At 41.4% G+C, this 20,245-nt stretch overlaps 1 protein-coding gene across 3 annotated transcripts in view; it reads left to right on the top strand.

The window, feature by feature from the left end:
- The first annotated feature begins 628 nt into the window (after positions 1-628).
- UBE2S (ubiquitin conjugating enzyme E2 S) overlaps positions 629-20,245 on the top strand; it is a 40,836-nt gene continuing 21,219 nt past the window's right edge. The window contains exons 1-4 of one of the 3 annotated variants that reach the window (XM_007426842.4): positions 631-1,051; positions 6,802-6,949; positions 7,183-7,373; positions 13,471-13,693. In XM_007426842.4, the coding sequence (XP_007426904.2) occupies positions 1,049-1,051; positions 6,802-6,949; positions 7,183-7,373; positions 13,471-13,693 (565 nt within the window). In that variant the 5' untranslated portion in view covers positions 631-1,048. Of the gene's footprint in view, positions 1,052-6,801; positions 6,950-7,182; positions 7,374-13,470; positions 13,694-20,245 lie in introns of all 3 variants that reach the window. The other 2 variants (XM_088142664.1, XM_025165831.2) reach the window with 2 other exon arrangements.

Raw genomic sequence — 20,245 nt, 5'->3', positions numbered from 1 at the left:
GCTGAGGATTCTGGGAGTTGTAGTCTCAGCACATAGGTTGAAGAAAGTTCTGACATAAATATTATCGAATCGTATGTCATGAATCCTTTTCGAGACGGGAGAGGGGTGGTAACTCCAATTGGTTGCCTGAGCAGTGTTTTTTCCTGTTAAATCCTCCTAGTATCGCCTGCCCTGTGCATTTTTATCAGTCAACACATTAATGTTTCGTTCTCAGTTTTAATTAGATGCTTCTTCAATCTGGTGGGAGGGATCATTTTTCTTCTCTAACCAATTAGGACCCTGCCCGCTTTGTTTGAATAAGAAAGAGGAGGATTAAAAAGGCTTTCCTTGTTGGCCACTTTGTCGTCGTCCATTGGCTGCAAAGCCACGTCAATTGTGATTTCTCACACGAGCGCCTTTCGGCCACCCTTGTATTCTATTGGCAAAGCTTCCCATCAATCGAACATTTTGAAACCCGCCCCCCGTCTAGTTCCTTCTTACAACCGTTAGTAGATAAACCACCTTCCCTTTAAACGCCACTTTGCCTAAGCGTTCATATTCAAATTCCTCCAATCAAGCTCCATGGCTCCGCCTCTCCACTACGCCTATCCCCATTGGCTGCCGACTGTCGCGGACATTGGTTGTCAACGGTTCTCAGCGAGGAGAGGACCCAAGAAGGGAGGGGGGAGGAACGGACTCCCTCCGTTCTAACGGGCCTGATTGGGCAGCCGGGGTTCTAAAGGGGTGTGGCTGGCCTTGGCCGAGGGTTATAAAATCGTTTGTTGGGCACCGGCCACCCTCATTAAAGTGAGGGTGGCAAAGTTGGGGGTATCACGGAGGGAAAGCAGAAGGAGGGTGACGGGAAGAATACCTTATAAATATACATTTACAAACTTCCTAAACGAGAAGATCTAGCCTCCACTCAGTAGGGGCTGTCTGAGCCCCCAAGTCAGTTAGGGATAGGTTCCTGATCAAAAGGGATTTAAGTATCGATTAAGGCGCGTATGTGAGCCCTCCAAAGATCAGGGTAAATCGCGCTACATTACAACCTCCGTGCAGACCCAACACAATGGTGAGTGGCTTTGAGTGCTGCGTGTCCTTGCCTTGCCCACCTGTTTGAAGTTTCTGCCCTGTCTGTGGGACTCTCCAGAACTTGGGTGGGTTTGGATGGTTTACTTTCGGGATTTGGGTAAACCTTAAGGATCGGCGAACTTGAGCTCTGTCCCAATAGCAGAATCTGGAGAGCTTGCGTGGTGTGTTGTGCAGGCACACGTGTAAGTGCAAAAATCCAGTAGCATGGAGTGAGTGTTTTGTTTTTCTGTGTGCCTGAGTCTTTGCTGCTACTGGCTGGGAAGCAAGATTTTCTTGGAATGTGGTCTTTGCGCTACGGATGAGCATTAGAATTTATACACTGAGAATGTGTGAACAATTATTAAAGTTTTACTTTGGGACAGGATGATATCTTTCAGTATCAGGTAGAGAGCACTTCCCAGATCTACATTGGATGTTAAACTGAATAAATGATTTTGGGGCAGGACATAAATATTGGAGGAAATACATATTGGAGGAAAGAGACACAAATACTGCTTTTGAAATGTGGCAGGGCCTTCAGTCTTTCTGAATGCCTATTTAAAAATTCAGATCTCTTTGCATCTTAAATAATAGTTTGAGGAAGGTTACAGTTTGGTTTAGACGCTATTGGCTGTCCATAAAATATGTCACATTTCAAACAAATGTTTGAAATTACTTTGCCCCTTGATTCCTTTGTTCTAACTTTATTGCCCCCTCCATCCTCTTCCCTTGAAGCATGAAGTGTAGCATATCTTATGGTTAGTTCTTATGTAAAACATTTTCTGGAGACCAGGGGATGACATTTAAAAAAACTCACACAAATACTTATATAGGAAAATAGGTTTCTAACCACTGAAAGGAAAATAGATTCTAACCACTAACAACATAAATATGCTTGATTTTTCTGGAATGTAATGCTAATGGAAGTACAGTTTCTGACATCTCTTTGGAGCAAAATCATATTTATAGTATTGATACAGAGTATCAACTGGATTTATGAATGCGAAAGTAGTGTGCATTTTTCTTTCAGTTTGGCAGGCATCTAGGTAGCTGTGTATTTTCTTCCTGCCAGATGTCCCTTTTCTCCAAGCAGAATATTCCATATTTGTCAACTCTTTCACTCATTAGCATTGTAAATGTGGGTCACAGTAATCAAAGCTGTGAACTTAGTTGTTTCATAACAATACTGTTTTAAGATCTGTAAGCCAGCGTTAGCCTTTTAAAAGTCTTTTGCCCTGATTTTGTCCATGTAGGCCTTTAGCTCCCTTCAGTGCACAGATATGTCTGAGTGCACTGCTCCATGTATCTTAAAATATTTTCTCTCAGTATTGGGATCTGCACAGCCTCTGGTCTTTCGCATGCTTTCAGGTGTATTTAATATTTGGGCTTTTCTCAAGAGGTTAGACTATTAGATTATTCAGTATATGTGGGTGGAGGGGGATTTTGAAGGTGGCTGAGGATGCAGGACAGAACTGAGATTCCCTACTAACTTAATTTCCTGAGCATTCCCATTTTATTGGGTGTTTTTTTAAAGTTGTGTACCAAAAAAAATTGGGAGAATCAAGCACTTTTCTTGTACAGATAGTCCTCATTTAGCTATCACAATTGGGACCAAGAACTTGGTCATTAAGTGAAGTGGTTGCTAAGTGAAGCCGCAACTGTGCTTACAAACTTATTTCAGCTTTCCTTTGCTTTACAGACCTGAGAAGGTTGTAAATGTGAGGATTGGTTGTAAAATTATTTTTTCATCACCATCGTAACTGCAAACTGCGGCTAAATGAGGCAGTCGGTGAACGAGGACTAGCTGTAACTGAAAAAGTTTTCTTTGCCTGTGTAGACAAACTGAGGTGTAGGGATAGGAAATCATAACACTCTTGCCTGAATGCTTTGTGTTATTCTCTCTCCTTGCTGGATCTGAGTGTATAGTATTCTTGTTTTGCCTTTGCTCCAAAGAGATGGCAGACACATCCTTGTAACAGCCAAATTTATTCTGCTTCTGTTTATTATTTAGGAGCAGTCACTTCTACCATCATTGGTGGTAGGGTGTTGTAACTTTTTTTTATAGACGTCTCTAAAAACCATCAGATTTTGTGGGCACAAAAGGATCCTAAGGAAAATAAGTAATAAAGACTACTGTACTATTGCTCAGGCATCAACAGTAGTTTTGTGGAGAATCCTTTTCAAATGCCAAAATCTGAATTAGGGTAATGCTTTTCATTAGCTTAATTTAAGGTCCCAAAAATGTGTGCAGCTCTATCTGCACTTCAGCAAAGGGGCATTTTGATGTACCACCCACAGTTGTTATATTGTAGCCAAGGTTTCTCCCCAGTTCCACCACCAAACCTAATCGTTTTTGTGGCATATGATAATGAATTAATGTGGAATTAAAGAAAGATGTAGAAAGGGAGGCCTGTGAGAGAGATTAAGCATGGCAGGGGCTGAGTAACTTGTTGGCTTGAAATGGAAGTAGCCAACTCTTTCAGGGAAGGCAGAAAAGTCATAGTGCAGAAGGCCCTACTCCTTTCCCTATTTTGTTTTATTTTTGAAAAAACTAATTTTCAGAACTAAACTTTCTCAAAGTGGCTTGCCATCAAACGTTATTTTACAAGAGAAATGCAGTACTATTTTCAGATGTCAAAAATATGTAATTCATCTTGATTTGTCTGAAAGGTTAAAAATGCCAATTTCTGTAATACTTATTTGAGATTCTGGAAATTATAGAGCCAGTTTGGTCTCGTGGTTAAGGCACCAGGCTAGAAAGCAGGAGACTGAGTTCTAGCCCCACCTTAGGCATGAAAGCTGGCTGGGTGACTGGGCCAGTCACTCTCTCTCAGCCCAACTCACCTCACAGAGTTGTTGTTGTGGAGAAAATAGGAGGAAGGAGTATTAGGTACGTTCACCATCTTGAGTTATTTATAAAAAAAATAATAAAGATGGGATAAAAAATCTAGAAAAAAAAGTACAACTGGAAATACATATAGTATAAGTACATATATAAGAACTGAGGAATTTCTGTAACCTGATGTCACAAAGTACAGGAAGTTTCCCTTAGTAACTGTTGTCAGTGTTTGCAGCCTGTGCAGTTCATTGAATTCTTTGTGATGTTCTTGTGAGTACAGGCAGTCCCCAGTTTAAGAACGAGTTCCATTCCCAAGGTCTGTCCTTAAGTTGAATTTGTACATAACCTGGAACAGTAATATTGTATAATACTTGTATAAGTAGTATTGTGTAATTAACTTGAACTATTGTGTATTTAACTCAAATCATTGTGTATTTTGCTACAATGGGCTTCGTTCTTAATTGTGGGTTGTCCTTAAATGGGGCGTTCTTAACCCCGGGACTACCTGTATCTATACTTGACAAGTGTCCAAAAGCTAGCAACCAGTGAAATTTCTCTAGATGTTATTGAAACCTGACCACTTTTCAGTGCAAGGTGAAGGGGAATGCAAGATGATTTTCCTTCCCTCCAACACAGCAGTTCAGTTTTGCATAGTTGGCAGTGTGACACATGGATGCCTTAACTTCTGCAACACTTTCAGATGGTGCTTGTGGAACCTTGCAATACAGCCTTTCAAGTTTTTATTTTAACAAAAGTTTTTTTAAAAGTTTTACACACTCTTGGAAGTGGAGATTTTGGACATTTTTTAAACTTCATGCAAAATCAAGTGATGAGGTCTGGTGCCTGAAAAGGTTGCTGATTATGGATATTCTGTATTTGTTTGAAGGGAGAATCTCTTCAGGGGTGTGCAAAATATTTGAAGTTTAAAATGCCCTGTTCGGAGTTTGAAACAGCCATTTTGCATTCCAAATGAGCTCAAAAATATTTCCAAAATGATAGTCTGCCTGTTTCAAATATTAAACAACTATTATGCATAATAGGGTGTTCCAGATTCAAAACATTTTGCATATTACTGTATTTGCCATTTCCCCCACACATCCTTTATCCTTATGGACATCCTGAGAGGGGAATAATGAATGAAATTGTTTGTGATCATTGATTAGTAAGATCCTGTGGAGTAGATTAGGTTGAGAATGAGTGATTGGTACAAGGAGGAACTTGAAACTGCTTTGCCCTGATTCTTATCCAACACTCTGACCATGAACTGGCTTTCCTTCACTATTCTATTTCATCTGGGTTTGAAGTTTGGGTGGACTTTTCTGTGATTTCATGGATTACAAATATCAAGGATGTAAAATTGGTGGAAAATACTGATTCTTGGCAATGTGAATTCTTTTCCATTCTCTTCATGTAATTAGACACTTATTTGCTATTTAAAATGGGGTATAACTCCCTTTTGTATCAGTGTTCCTTTAAACTCTTCATTCTGTCGTAATGAAAAGAAAACTCTGTCTAAAATATACTTGCTCCCCAGTTCATGCATAGCTCTCTTGTTAATTGTACTGAAACAAGGGCTTCCAATTTACAAAGGCTACTAGTTTTCACTTACTGGAATGACCAAGTGAGTCTTATAAGTAGAAGTTTGTTTAAGGTTGCATGTGGGTGTGTACATGTCTCACAAGATGTGCTGTATGATTTAATAGGCAAGAAGGGCTCTCTGGGGGTCAGATGTGACAATAGTTTAAAAATAAGATGATCATAATTCTTGCCTTCCACATATCAGGCCAATTGGTGCTAAGTGTTGATAGGAAAAAGTGCATATTGGAAATTGATGTCCCATAGTCCACCTTTCATGAGTTGTTTGGAACTACTAGATGAGAAACCCAAATAAACTTGAGAAATGGCTGTCCAGTTTGCTGCTTGGATGGGCTGGCTAGGAATTCCAAGGGTGAAGCACTCTGATACTTAATCCAAAGTGACAAACTTGCAGGAGGCAACCTTTTTCCTAACATACTTAAAGAGATGCATCTCTAGGATAAGAACTGCCACATAGAACCACCCAGAGTCGATCTGCAGTGAGATGGGCAGTGACAAATTTGAAATATAAATAAATAAGGTGAGAAAGTGGTCTTCTGATTGAGGAGGAGGTGATGCTGAACTGGAGCTACCTCTTTCACTCTCTCTTTTCTGCATCTTTCTCTCTGGTTCCATTTCCTATTTCTTTCATACCTAGTGGACAGCTGGAGTTGAGACAGTTTACTCTTGCCAGAGATTTGAACAGTTAGTTTCTGAATTTAGGCTGTAAGGTTGCAGGTTGCCTATTCCTATCCTAGATAGACAAGGAACTCAGGAGCCAAGTAGTTCCGGGTATCTGTGGTCATAAGTGACTGTTATTTGTATTTAAATGGGTTCTTCCTTCTCTCATCTAGAGGTGGAGGCTCTTTAATCTGTTGGTCTCACTCGATATTTTTCCTTTTTACTCATGAGTCGGCCTTAACTCCTTCAAATGTGATATTGGACAAATCCACACCCTAAAAGAATTATTCTTAGAGGGTACATATGAATAAAGATAAAATGAAACAATTACTTGAAAAGATATTTTTAAAGTATGCTTTGATCATTTAGATCAAACAGACAATATGTTTGAATTATTAAAATGTAGATTTTAAAAAAAATCTGTACAAGCTTTGCTTCTGTAAGTATTCTTTGAAGAAGACACTTGCTGCCCAAAACCTATTAAGCTCAGAGTAAAGATGTCACAATGTCGTATAAAGTGGTCTTTCTTTGGGGTATGTTTTGGTCAGTGCTGTTTGGAGCATTTTGACCCTTGCCACATCCAGTAAGGTGTTCTTTCAGATGAGAGGCACATTCTTTCTTTTATTCTCCCATCCCTCCCAATCTCTCTCCTTCAGAATTCCAATGTTGAAAACTTGCCTCCACATGTGATCCGGCTGGTCTACAAGGAAGTCTCCATTCTAACATCAGATCCACCCGAGGGCATCAAGGTGTTCCCCAATGAGGAGGACATTACAGATGTGCAGGTCACCATTGAGGGACCTGGTAAGAGAGGGGTACTTGAAGGGAGTTCACTTTGGGGCTTTTTTTTAAGTCTTGCATCACAAGATTGTAGTGACTATATAGCTCTAGTCAAAGAATCATACAGGAGAAGGCAGCCCATCTTGAATTCTTGGGCAGTAGGAAAGAAAAAGTTGGCTGTTGGAAACTTGAGCCTTACTCAAGAAGATATTCCTCATAGTGATAAGACCCCTCTTTTTCTTTTCTTCCCTTTGTAGAAGGTACTCCTTATTCTGGTGGCCTCTTCCGCATGAAGCTGATTCTCGGCAAAGACTTCCCTGCCAGTCCACCAAAAGGCTACTTCCTGACCAAAATCTTTCACCCCAATGTGGGTGCCAATGGTGAGATCTGTGTCAACGTCCTCAAAAAAGACTGGAAAGCAGAACTGGGCATCCGACATGTCCTGCTGGTAGGTAGTGTTTTTAACCGGGTACACCCCAGGATGGCAGACAGGGGGCCCCAAACTGGTTATTTTATTATTGTTCTTAGGCAGGTGCAGAAACTAGGAGAGTGACCTACAGATAGTCCTCAACTTAAGACCATTTGTTTAACAACTGTTCAAAGTTATGACGACACTGAAAAAAGCAACTTACGACCAGTCCTCACACTTATGACCGTTGCAGCGTCCCCATGGTCACATGTTCAACATTCAGGTGCTTGGCAATCAGCATTTATTTACGACAGTTGCAGTGTCCCAGGATCACATGATCACTATTTGCAACCTTCCCAGGGGGCTTCCAGTAAGCAAAGTCAATAGGAGAAGCCAGTTTCACTTAGTGACTGCAGTGATTCCCTTAATGACTGCAGCAAAAAAGGTGTAAAATTGGGCATTACTCACTTAACAACATCGCTTAGCAATGGAAGTTCTGGTCCCAATTGTGGCCGTAAGTCGAGGACTACCTGTACTTCTGGTCAGATCCCTCACCCAGCATAGTCCTTCTGACTGGTGTGTTTTCTAGGATCTTAGGCAGAGGTCTTTCCCATACTTTGCTTTGTGAATCCTTTTAACTGGAGATTCTGGGAATTGATGCAGAAAATAGATAACTCCTAGGGCTCTTCTCTGTGTTTGATGCCAAGAAGTTCCATAATAGGCTGTGTAATATGTTGTGATGGTCTCTTCCATAAGCTTCCCATATCCTGTATGGCTATGCTGGCTGGGGATGCTATGAATTATGACAACTGAAAAATCACATGTTCCTTACTATTGGTTTAAAAGATTTCTATTGTGTTTTCTAAGGTAGCTTTTAACAACAAAAAGCATCAGTATTCAAGTAGAAACAAAAATGAAGGCAAGGATAGCCCAGAAATGAAATGAATCCTTTATAAACTTGGGAAAGTCAGCTGATGCTATAAGGGAACAAAGGAGAAAGCAAGAATGACTAGGATACCACTATTGAAAAGTCCTGACCCCAGATTTCACCCAACTTTTTAAAGGTCATTTGAAGAATGGCTTCTGATGGAGATAGTAACCAATGCACAAGTTAATGTGTTGGTAGGTTAGAAACCTGTTGAGAAGTTTCAGATTGTTGAACTACCTCTGCAAGAAAGAAATGCTCCTTGACTCTGCAGCAAATGGAGATAACACAGCCTTCAGTTCTGAAGGGGAGACTTGATCTTAGAAGCTAAAAATGTTTTTGGAAAGAAATTGTTTGGCTATTTAAATAGAATTATGAAAACACCCTCAAATGCACTGAAGACATCTAGAAGGGAAACTGAATTTTGACAAACCACCTTCCAACATTCAGAACTATAAGAATGAGAGGCAAATATTTGTTTAAAAATCCAAGGCAATTTACCATTAAGTGTGTTGAAAAGTAGTAAATAAAAACTAGCTCAGGATAAAGGACATCTTTTTCTCCCCTTATCACCTTCTTAAAACCTTTCTCACTATGTAATAGGACAGCGTTCCCTGATTTAGACACCTATGTGTGTGGACTTTCCCAGAATTTTTAGCAGTGGCCATTGGGTTAGGCAAGAGTGCAATAGCCGAAGTTCTGGATTTAGATTTAAAGTACAATTTTATGTTTTTTCCCTCTTCTGAAATGGCCATACACCTGCAGGCAGTCCTAGCATAAATGTTGCAGCCCCCCAAATGTTGCCTCTTTTGGGGGGCAAGGGCTAAAGAGTGAAATCCAGGCCTTAAGCCTTGTAGAGACTAATCTTTTTTCAGGCTTTTGGGGGGGGGCTTGTAAAAAAATATATATATATATTTAAAATAATCCCCTGAATATAAGATCTACACATTCAAAAAAAGGAAAAAGAAAACCATTTTTAGAAGCAAAAAAATGAGAAAAAACCTAAGGATCTGTAATAATGAAATTAAAAATGAAATGAAAGTAACACTGTAACATTAAGCTACAAACAGGCATTAGAACCAGGAAGCCAATTATGCAGTCTGAAACTGCAGCGATAGCAGGTAGTTAGAATTTTTGGTGCTTAAATGTTTGTGAACCCCTTTGAATTTTCAATATTTCTGCATAAATATGACCTAAAATGTGATCTGTTCTCCACAAGTCCTTAAAATAGATATAGAGAACCCAGTTAAACAAATGAGTCAAAAACATTATACTTGTTCATTTATTCATTGAGGAAAATGATCCAGAGCTACATATTTGTGTGTGACCAAAGTATGCATACCTCCAGGATTAACAGTTCATTTGAAGGGGAAATCAGGTGTTTCAGTGAATGGGATGATAATCAGATGTGGGTGCGCGGCATCCTGCCTTATTTAAAGAAGAGAAGAAAACTCTGGGTATTCAGTATCAAAGTCTGATCTTCACAACACAGGTATGTGGAAATGTGTCATGGCTCGAACAAAGGAGATTTCTGAGGACCTCCAAAAAACAGTTGTTGATGCTCACCAGGCTGGAAAAGGTTACAAAACTATTTCCAAAATGTTTGGACTCCACCAGTCCACTGTCAGGTAGATTGTCTACAAATGGAGGCAATTCAGCACTACTGTTACCCTCCTTAGGTGTGGTCAACCAACCAAGATCACACCAAGAGCAAGGTGTATAATACTCTGGGAGGTCTCAAAGAACCCCAGGGTAATGTCTAAGGAACTAACGGCCTTTCTTGCATTGCCAAATGCTATTGTTCATGAGACCACTATCAGGAGAACGCTGAACAACAACGCCATGCATGTCAAGGTTGCAAGGAGAAAGCCTCTACTCTCCAAAAAGAGCATTGCTGCCAATCTACAGTTTGCAAAAGACCATGTGGCTAAGCCAGAAGGTTGTTGGAAGAATGTTCTGTGGACAGATGAGACCAAAATAAAACTATATTTGGCAAAAGGCAAACACTGGATTCCAACATAAGAACCTTATCACATATGTGAACGTGGTGGCAGTATCATGTTTTGGGCCTACTTTGCTGCCTCTAGATCAGGACAGCATGCCATCATTGATGATGCTCTCAGTGTACTAACAAATTCTACAGGAAAATGTCCATGACTCTGTCTGCTCAAGAGAAAGTGGGTCATGCGGCAAGACAGTGACCCAAAACACACAACCCATACAGTCAAAGAATGGTTAAAGAGGAAGAAAGTTAATGTGTTGGAATGGCCAAGTCAAAGTCCTGCCTTTATTTATTAAATTTATATGGCCACCCATCTCATATACATGACTTTGGGCGGCTAACAATTAAAACAAATAGAAACAAAGTAAAATATAACCAATGATTAAAAATATAAAAAATGTAATCCTATGGAAATGCTGTGGAAGGACCTGAACTAGGCAGTTCATGCGAGGAAGCCCACCAACATCCCTGAGTTGAAGCTGTTCTGAAAAGAGGGATGGGCTAAAATTCCTCCAAGCTGATGTGCAGGATTGATCAACAGTTATCGGAAACGTTTAGCTGCAGTGAGTGCTGCGCAAGTGGGGCACACCGGTTACTGAAAGCAAAGGTTCACACACTTTTGCCATGCACAAATATGTAGCTTTGGATCATTTTCCTCAATAAATAAATGAACAAGTATAAAGTTTTAGACTCATTAGTTTAATTGGGATTTATCTATCTATTTTTAGGATTTCTGTGGAGAACAGATCACGTTTTAGGTCATATTTATGCAGAAATATTGAAAATTCAAAGGGGTTCACAAACTTTTAAGTACCACTGTGTGTGTGTGCGTGCGCCACTTTCTTCAAAATAGTTCATGCAAAGATTTGGAATAGGCTATTGAAGCAATTTCCAAAGCTGTTCATTTTTTTCAAAAATATGTAAATTCATTCCTTTTTCATCTGAGAAGTTTCAGAAGGCAGAAATGACATTCTGTTTTGCTCACTTAATTTCCAGATGAAAAAGCAGAGAATGGCTGTTCAGTATTTGAGGAGTTACATTACACACAGCTATGTGGAAGAAATAAAAAAGGAGGATAGGGTTACATGCAGAAAGAAGCGTTTTAAATCATTCTGGAAGAGTTATAACTAGGAAACTATTGTTGGATTAATTTATAAGATGAATTCTGGTTAATTTTGATGCTGGTCTGGTGCAACCTTGTCTTTAGGAATGAAGAAGAGTAAATGGTCTTAGGCATCTCAAAATGGCGCCTCCGAGGTTTGGTAATTTGTAGACATATTTGCATTTAATTGAGCACTTAAAAGGCACGTGAATAATCAACTATAAATTTGCAAGTCATTTGTAAACTGCCAGGCATCCCTGCAGATTCGATGGTATACAAATGTAATAAATAAAGAAAAATCAATAGTCATTGGTGAACTCAATTAAGAATAGCTGACACAGCTCGCAAAGCTTAATTCCTCATTTTTCCTGCTGCCTGCATGCAGCAAGAGGGGGAATTAAAAAAAACTGTGTCTTGCCGTCGTCCAACTTCTCTCCTTCTTCCAGCACACCTTTCCAATTCCTGAGATGTCAGTTTTAAAGACTCAAAGCTGAAACTAAAAGGTGGCATGGGGGGCTTGGCATGGTGCCACTGTCTGCAAAGGGGGAATGCGTGACCACCAAATGCTTGCTTTGGCTTGGGTTCAGATCCCAGTATCAGAAATAGTAGCGTTGTAGAAGTCTGCACTGTCTTGTTCCTAATTCCAGTTTTTATTCTGCATTGGGTGTCAGGTTTGAGACCAAAAGACAATGAGAGCCAAAATGTTGAATGTTGTATCTTTTTAGCTATTTATGTTGTTATTTTTATGGGGGAAATTGTTTTACAGGGGGGAATAGAAACATTTTTTTAAATGTAATTTTTTCTACCCTTTTTTAAAAAAAAAAAAGTTGAACAATCCTCCAGATCATATTACATGACTCTGTTTTGAGATAAATTCTGTTGTTCCAAGAGCAAAAAAGGAGTAACAAATAGTAAGCCAAGGAAATAAAGACATGAGGTAGAGAAAAAAAAATACAACTAAATCTAGTTCACACCAGGATCTTTCACTGTACATATCCATACCATTTTATCCTTGCAAACCATCCTTGCTCCACCGTATCCATACAGCGCTTCATGTATTGCCTTTTGTGTTTTAAACTTCTCAGCTCTGTCTTTTTAGAGCTCTTACCAACTCCTTCCAACCATGACTTCTTTAGTCTTTCCCTTCCTCTCAACTCAATCAGACCTTCTTCATGTACTTGTTTTATGATTTGATCTTCTTTCATTCCTCCTGTATCACTAAACCCGTTCAATATACTTCATTCTTACTGATCGCTCCCTTTTGTAGTCAGTCCACATTCATTCAACACCCATTCATTCTTGACCCTCATTTTTCCTCGCACCTCCATGCAATAAAAATGGGCAGAAACACTCTCTAAGCCATCATTTTCACTTCTTTCATCAAACCTTCATTCCTGGCAACTGGCCACCTACTATCCATTACTTTACTACCAGCATTCACAAGCTTTAACATTTCTCCAGCCATTTCCTCATCTTCAGTAAACATTCTAGACAAATTCACCTACTTGCTTGGTTTTTTTTTACCATTTAAGAATTCACTCCATTTTTTCTTGTCAGACATAACTGTCTTGATCTTTGATGCATTGATTTTCAGATCATACTCCTTGTGGTGTCATACGGCTTTCTAGCGTTTGCTGCAGATCAATTGTTCTTAGCCAGCCATGTGGCATCGTCTGCATACAAAAGCACACGTACATCCACACCCCCAACCAGTACACCTCTAAATGTCATCATAAGCATTCCATATCTATTTATGTAGAAATACATTGGAAACTTTAACTTCATTAGAGTCCCTATGACTTGTTGAAAGAGAGAAAATGTGGTTTGCACATCTCCTGCCCTGTATAAAGCTACATTGCACTTCCCCAGTATCTGGAGTTTTATGTTCTCCGGTCAGTGACCAAAGCCTGTGTCTCTTCCATTCCTTCAGGAGTCTGAAGATAACCTCTTTGTTGGGGAGACAGAAGGAAACAAACTCATCAAGGGTGGAAGAGGGAATGGGGAGACCTGCCAGTGTCTTTCTTCCACTGGCCCTGTATGTCTGGGGTCTTGTCTGATGTTTCCTCCCTCTTCTAACTCTGCCTTCCTTACCTTGCTCCTGCTCCAGACCATCAAGTGTTTGCTGATCCACCCCAATCCGGAGTCTGCCCTGAATGAGGAGGCAGGGCGCCTCCTGCTGGAGAACTATGAGGAGTATGCTTCCCGAGCTCGGCTCCTGACCGAGATCCACGCCCAGCCCTCCTCTGGCTTGCATACCAAGAACCCTGCTGAGCCTTGCTCCTCTTCGGCAGGTGCCTCCGGGGAGGGTCCCATGGCCAAGAAACACGCAGGTGACAGAGACAAGAAACTGGCTTCCAAGAAGAAGACTGACAAGAAGCGAGCTCTCCGGCGGCTTTAGGGGGTGGGGGGTGAGGGTCCGAAACACAGGTGGGTTGTGGGCATTGGGGGTTCCATAGTACATTCTCAGTTTCTCCTCTCTTCCTCTGCCACCTTCACTATGAGACTGCAGTCCAACTTTGTCTTGCCCTTGTCGGATTTTTCTTCTTTTCAGTCTTTAAGTTATTTAAATTATAAAAGCAGAAAAATCTATTAAATGCCTTTGTTTTCTAAGGAAGGCTCTTAATGTATGGTTGTGCCATCATATAAAGCGGGGGTGAGGACCAATTGAAAATACCTGGCCCCTCTCCTTAAAATGAGGATCTTCTAGGAGCCCAAACTTACAGAATTCAGATGATTTGGGAAGAGGTACCTCTACTTTTTTGAAGAAGATTGAAAAAGCTGCTGTTTTCAGTTTAAGGGAGAAAACATTGAGGAGGGGATTAGGTATGGGTTTATGAAACTATAAACTGGAGCAAGGTATGATGATTTCTTAGATTTCAGGGTCAGTTTGTGAAATTGCTTCATATAGCATAAAGAAAATGTTTCTTCAGCTAATACCTGATTCAGGAGTTCATTGTCATGAGATGCAGAAATGGATGTGAGGGCAGGTATCTTTATAGAAGGGAGAATCTGTGTATCTTAGCAACACAGGTCAAAATGAGACTATGTTTAGGGGTTATATAGATCTACCAGATGTTCAGGTGGGGGGAGGCTGGAGTGGCTGTTCTGGGAACATCTGCTTGGCTATGCGGCAGCTTGATAGAACTGAGTGATCTCACTTTGTTCCGGGGAAGTTCACACAGTTAAAACATGGGTGTCATAAGCAAAAAAGATGGTTTAGTGCAGGTGATTTTATGATAGCCCTCGGATGGGCTTTTTGAGAAATGGCTGGCCAGAATTTCATACTTAAACATTAACTTGCAGTGATAGGAGAATGTGAGAACTTGCTGGCCACATAGATGCATTTCTGTACCAGAAGTTCAGGGCAAAATCAGCAAATAGGCCTTCTGTCCCACAATCAGCATTCCTGTCTTCCCTGTGTTCAGCTCTGAAATCTACTATTTATTACACTTAGTTTATTTGTACAGTATTTCTATGTTCCTTTAGTACTGAACAATCTGGACCCTTAATCATCACCTGCAACTGCCACCACAGAGCGACTCAAAATCTGCTTGCCCTTGTCTTTATCATTTTATTATCTAATTTTTATGGATGCTTAAAAACTTTTATATAACTATTTTGTGGGGTTTTCCCAAAGTGGCAAGTCCATCAAAGATTTTTTTTAACCTCCTACTTTCTGAAATAAATAACACGTATAAACGTAAACAAATCAATAAAATTAGAATTTCAGTACCATTTATTCAAAAATAAAACAGTGTGCAGGTTTAGGATGCTGATTCTTTTGAAATGGAACGGTCTTTGAAAGAAGGAAGACCACAGGCTGATGATGGTAGTGGAGCTCAGCAGATCTGAGGGAAGGCTTACTAGACTCCTGGTGCCATTCCTGGAAATACTTCTCTTCATTTCCACTTCCATCTTCATGCATCAACAGTAGAAGGAGGAGGACTCTTGAGTCTGATCATCAGTATCAGATGGGAAGTTGGTGTTTCTCAGTGAGAATTGATATAGTCCTTGTAGGGATTTGGCTTCAGATCCAATTTTGTATGGAAAGTTGAGCTGATTCCTAATTTGCCCACTGGGACCTCTTCAAGTGAGCCACTGTCCTGCAGCCCAGGCTACAGAGAAATTTGCGCAGCACACTGTAAGTGCTGTGAGGTATCAAGAAATGCGTGCCTTGCCAAATCAAGCTGGGTTCTTTTCCAACTTGAGGAACACACGTTCCCTTGGACAGGCTCGTCTGCATGGAAACTATTGAAGCATATCAAGTAATCAAAATAGAGAAAAGATTTCTCACCACAGTTTACGGTGATACATAACAGCGAAAGTTACTTTTGCCATCCAGTTTGCACTGCTTCTCCATAGGGACATTGCAGCTCAGGGCCAGGGGCAGAAATGGGGAAGCTAAAGTGATCCAGAAGCAGGAGCCACTGATCAATAGTGTTGGGTTTTGAAAAAAAACGAGCTTTTTCTCAAGCAGTCAAACGCAGGTCATCCAATGAAGACGGAGAGCAGACAACTTAAGATACTTGCAGTAGTAAATGCTTCCATGCAAAGTGTAATGATGGATGCTGGGTTAAATTTTAAATTGAGCATGTGAGATTTGGCCCCAAGCATTTTGGGGGTGGAAACCAGGGGTGAGTGTGGGAAGGGTGATGATGCAAAGTGAGGGGAGCCATATCATGGTGAGACTTGGCTTTTCCTCCCCGCCCCATAAAAGTTTTTTGGTAGTGGGCGGGGAATCATTTATGACTGTCTTTTTTAGGGCTTGTGTTCTGTGGGGTTCCTGTTTCAAAACGGCACTGGTTCAGCAACCACAGAGGGCTCTGGAGTTCCCAAAAGCTTGAGCTGCATGTTGTGTTCTCCAACTTGGAGGAGAGGCCTAAAAGGGAAAAGTAGCAGTGGCTCTGGGCAATTGCCAGATCCAAAAATTTGGACATCTCTACCTGTTGCTGGAGAAACACCTGCAAGAGAGACTGATTGTGGGGCTTCCCAGAGGCCAGCAGAGGGCACTGCTGCATTTTGTGTGTTTGTGTGTGGTGGTCAGTCCAATATTACACATTTTGAGGCAACTAGAGATGTAGGCCTTCCCTGCTGCAGCAAAGCAGTGGGAACTATGGCATTCCTTGAGCACCTCCTGTTTTGGCTCTGTTTTGGAATATTCAGTATTTGTCCCACAAACCTTGCTGGGTAGGACAGAAAAGGGGTTGGAAACACCAAGAGACTCTTAGCCAAATGAGTACATTGCTGTTTCATAGACTGGGGGCTGAGTTTTAAAGACAGCCCAGTTTCCCTTGTGCAAGGGGGGCACAGATGGGGTTTAGGCCTGGGTCAGAATCCAGTATCAGCAGGCCTGCATCTGGCTCCTACTACTGTAGATGGAAAATATTAGACGGTAACCGGTCCGAGACCCCTCTCACCCTTCTCTCCATGGGCCTCTCACCCACACACGGACATGCATGCACACACATAGCCTGTCCTACTGCGTGTGTTCAGAGCAGCAGTTCTACTTGAGTGAATCAATAGGGGAGGGGGGGAGGGAGGGAGGAGATGTTGAGAGACCATAAAAATATTATGAACGTACATTAGGAATTGGAATTCTTTACCTTGGAGGCTCACATTCCTGTTAGCCCCACTAGATGGACCAGACCAGGAAACCAACTCCACAAGGCTAAAACTGCTTTTATTGGCTATAATAATAAAGTCTTCCAAGTCTGATGGTGCTAGACCTCCTCCTCCTCCTCCTCCTCCTCCTCCTCATAGTTCAGTCAATTAGGGAGGCATCTCCCTGATTCACTTCTGAACGTTACTGCAATTCTGAGCTTAAAAAACATTTCAGCCCCTTTTGCCAGCTAACGTTTCTTGCATATTTCCAATAAGGTCATCTTCCTTTCTGCAATTCCCTAGGAGGTCATCTTTTGGAGGCCAGAGCCAGTCAAGGCTGCACTAGCAGCAGAAGCACATGGCAAGAAACCCTTGTTTCTTTCTCCAGCATCTGCCAAACACTCCACTCCTTTGCTGAGCTTCCCAGGAAGGTGCTAGGTCTGAAACTGCTTGCAGACGGCTTGTCAGTGCAGGGTGACCTTTAGGCCAAGGACCGCAATTTGCTTGCTCTGGTTCAAATGTTCTTCCCTTCAATCTTAGCTCCTTGCTATTATGCCCTTTGTCTTGACTACCAAAACCAAGCCCCTAAATCTTGAGTTCTGAATCTGAATATTTCTTTTTGCACCTCTCCCACTTTAACAGAATATCTCTTCTTTTTTCCCTCCTTAGGGAACTTGGAACTTGAGGCTTGCTAAAATTGTTAGTGCTTCTCTCCCCATTCCTTTTTTTTTATTAAAAGCAACTTTTTAAAATTTTTGTCCTGCCTTCCGAGGCACTCAAGGCCTGTACTAGTGATGTGCAAACCCAAACCTTTTGCATGGCCCTACAATGTTCATACTACTATCTACTAACTCTGCAAAGAAGGTTAAGCTTACCCAAGATCACCTAGTGAGTTTCATGACTTGAGTGGTAGTTGAACACATTTCTCTCCAGTCCTCATTCTAGATTTTTAATTGCTGAACTCCACAGATTTAACTCAATTTCAGTGGAAGGTGTTTTGGTCCTGGAACATCCCCTTAGATATTCATTCATGCATCTCTGAGGCCAGAAGAAAGGAAATTTAGGGTAAATTGGAATGAGTTCTGGGTAGATTTGAATCTCGTTTGCTGTGTTTTGGAAACGAAGCAGCCCTTGTCTGAGCTCTCTTCTAGGGTAAGTGGTTGCGTTCCATTTTTACTCTCTCCACCAGGTGGCGCTGATGGTCAAAGTAAGGAATGAAGAGGGAGTCTGGTTTTTTGTATTAATTCTTTGTCCTCTTTAAGAAATGTCTTTGCTGTCCTTTGGTTGGGCATATGCAAGATGGAGGAAGAGGCTGGGAGGAGTGGTGATCAAGTAGAATTTCAGAGTGGAAAGGGACGGCTGTGCCTTTCCTCTCCACCTTGTTGTAGTGTCCCACCTGATCACAACAAGCTCCTTACAGCCATACTTACTATGCACAAGGGGATTAGCACGGATCAGCTAACTCGCTTGTGGTTAAAACTCAGTGGAGGAGGATGGGACCAGCCTGGTTATATAATCACTGCCTTCTCTATGATATCTTCCTTGTTGGATGTCAACATAAAGCTTTGAAAGGAGCCAAATTAGGTTAGCAAACAGCATAAGCTTGGTGCCTTTAATCGCTTGAAGGTCAAAGGGAGAAAAAAATAAATAAATAAAAGAGGCCGTTCCCCAGCTTGCTGAAAGTTTTATTTAATTCTTTATGTGTGGCTGGAAGAAACTTTAAAAAAAATTAACTGCCCTGCTCTGGAATTGGTAACTGCAGGGAGACACCCGTGAGTTAAGCTGGTGAACATATGGCGAAACTCTCCTTAACTTCTTTCTGTCTGAAAAGCTTTGCCTGCTTAAATGTTGGTCAGTTCTCATGCTCCTAAAGCAGAACGAAGGCAGCTCAAACTCAGATTGCGTGCATGGGTGATCCAGCAGGATTCGGGGAAAGTAATATTCTTGAGGGATCACGGATGTTTGAGTGTGAGCGAAAGGAATTTAAAGCCAGGAGATGCAGAAGATCGAGGCTCTTGGGCTCCTTGCAGATGAAGAATGGAAGCTGCAGGCCATTTGTAGTGATTTGGGATGATCGGACAGCCGGTTTTAAAGCAGAGAAGCTCCTGAGCTGGGTGAGGGACACCCGTAATCAAAATGGATGTTTATGTTCTGAGGGAATGATTTCAACCAGATGTCTGCAGTCGCAGCTGAAAAATGTTGCATTAGGCCAGTGTTACTCAACCTTGGCAACTTTAAGACGTGTGGACTTCAACTCCCAGAATTCTCCAGCCAGCTTGTGGCTGGAGAATTCTGGGAGTTGAAGTCCACACGTCTTAAAGTTGCCAAGGTTGAGAAACACTGCATTAGGCCCTTCAGCGTTGGTGTGGGGCCATTCCCCCCCAGCTGTAATCCCTGTCTAACCTCTGTTTGCAATCAGTACATCCCCCTGGCTTCCCCCCAAGGTAAGGGGTGACAGGGCCTAACAGATTTTACCCCCTTGATGCTGCCCTTGGACAAATCCATGGTGGAATAAGGGGGAAATAGTGCATTAACACCAGGACAACTAAGTGGAGTCATCTCACTCTTGGACAAGGGACAAGAAGGAGGCAATGTCCTGGGCACACGGCAGAAAAAAGGCACTGCCACGTTATGTTTGTGCCATGGTGAGATTAAAGTGGGAAAAGGGCCTAAGTCATTTTTCCTCAGCTGGCTGCTTTCCAGATGTTTGGTACGAGGAGTCCTTTACCTTCAGCCAAGATATCTAGAGGGCACTCACTTGAGGCAAGCTGTCCTCAGAAACCACCATATTTTATTAACAAAATTATAGGGCAGTGTTTCTCAACCTCAACAATGTTAAGATGCGTGGACTTCAACTCCCAGGATTCCCCAGCCAGCCTTGCTGGCTGGGGAATCCTGGGAGTTGAAGTCCAAGCATCTTAACGTTGCTGAGGTTGAGAAAGACTGTTATAGGGTGATTCTATAATAAAATAATTTGCATTCTCTAGATGTGAGCTTGGGATAGCACTATTAAATATTCCGTGATATGCAGCCCACTGTTGCGGTAACCTTGTTGTTACCAAATATCCACTGTCGTTTGATTTGTGAATATTCTCCCCGGTGAACATTCCCTTAAACTCAGCCGCCTTTATGGAAAAACACAGTTCGATTTTGGTTGTGTCCTGTTTTATTAAATTAAACCCACCCACACCCACCCTTGAACAGTAACCCATTTCTGAAATAAACAAGAAATAATGCGAACGTGATAAATGAAGAGAAGACACAGAAATGCATAAATATCC

Source organism: Python bivittatus, unplaced genomic scaffold (genome assembly GCF_059951505.1).
Source record: "Python bivittatus isolate LINGU-HERP-01145 unplaced genomic scaffold, Pbiv_v1 ctg000440_np1212, whole genome shotgun sequence".
Lineage (NCBI taxonomy): Eukaryota > Metazoa > Chordata > Lepidosauria > Squamata > Pythonidae > Python > Python bivittatus.
The sequence above is the reverse complement of the archived record's forward strand: the minus strand, read 5'-3'. Positions and strand labels throughout refer to the sequence as shown.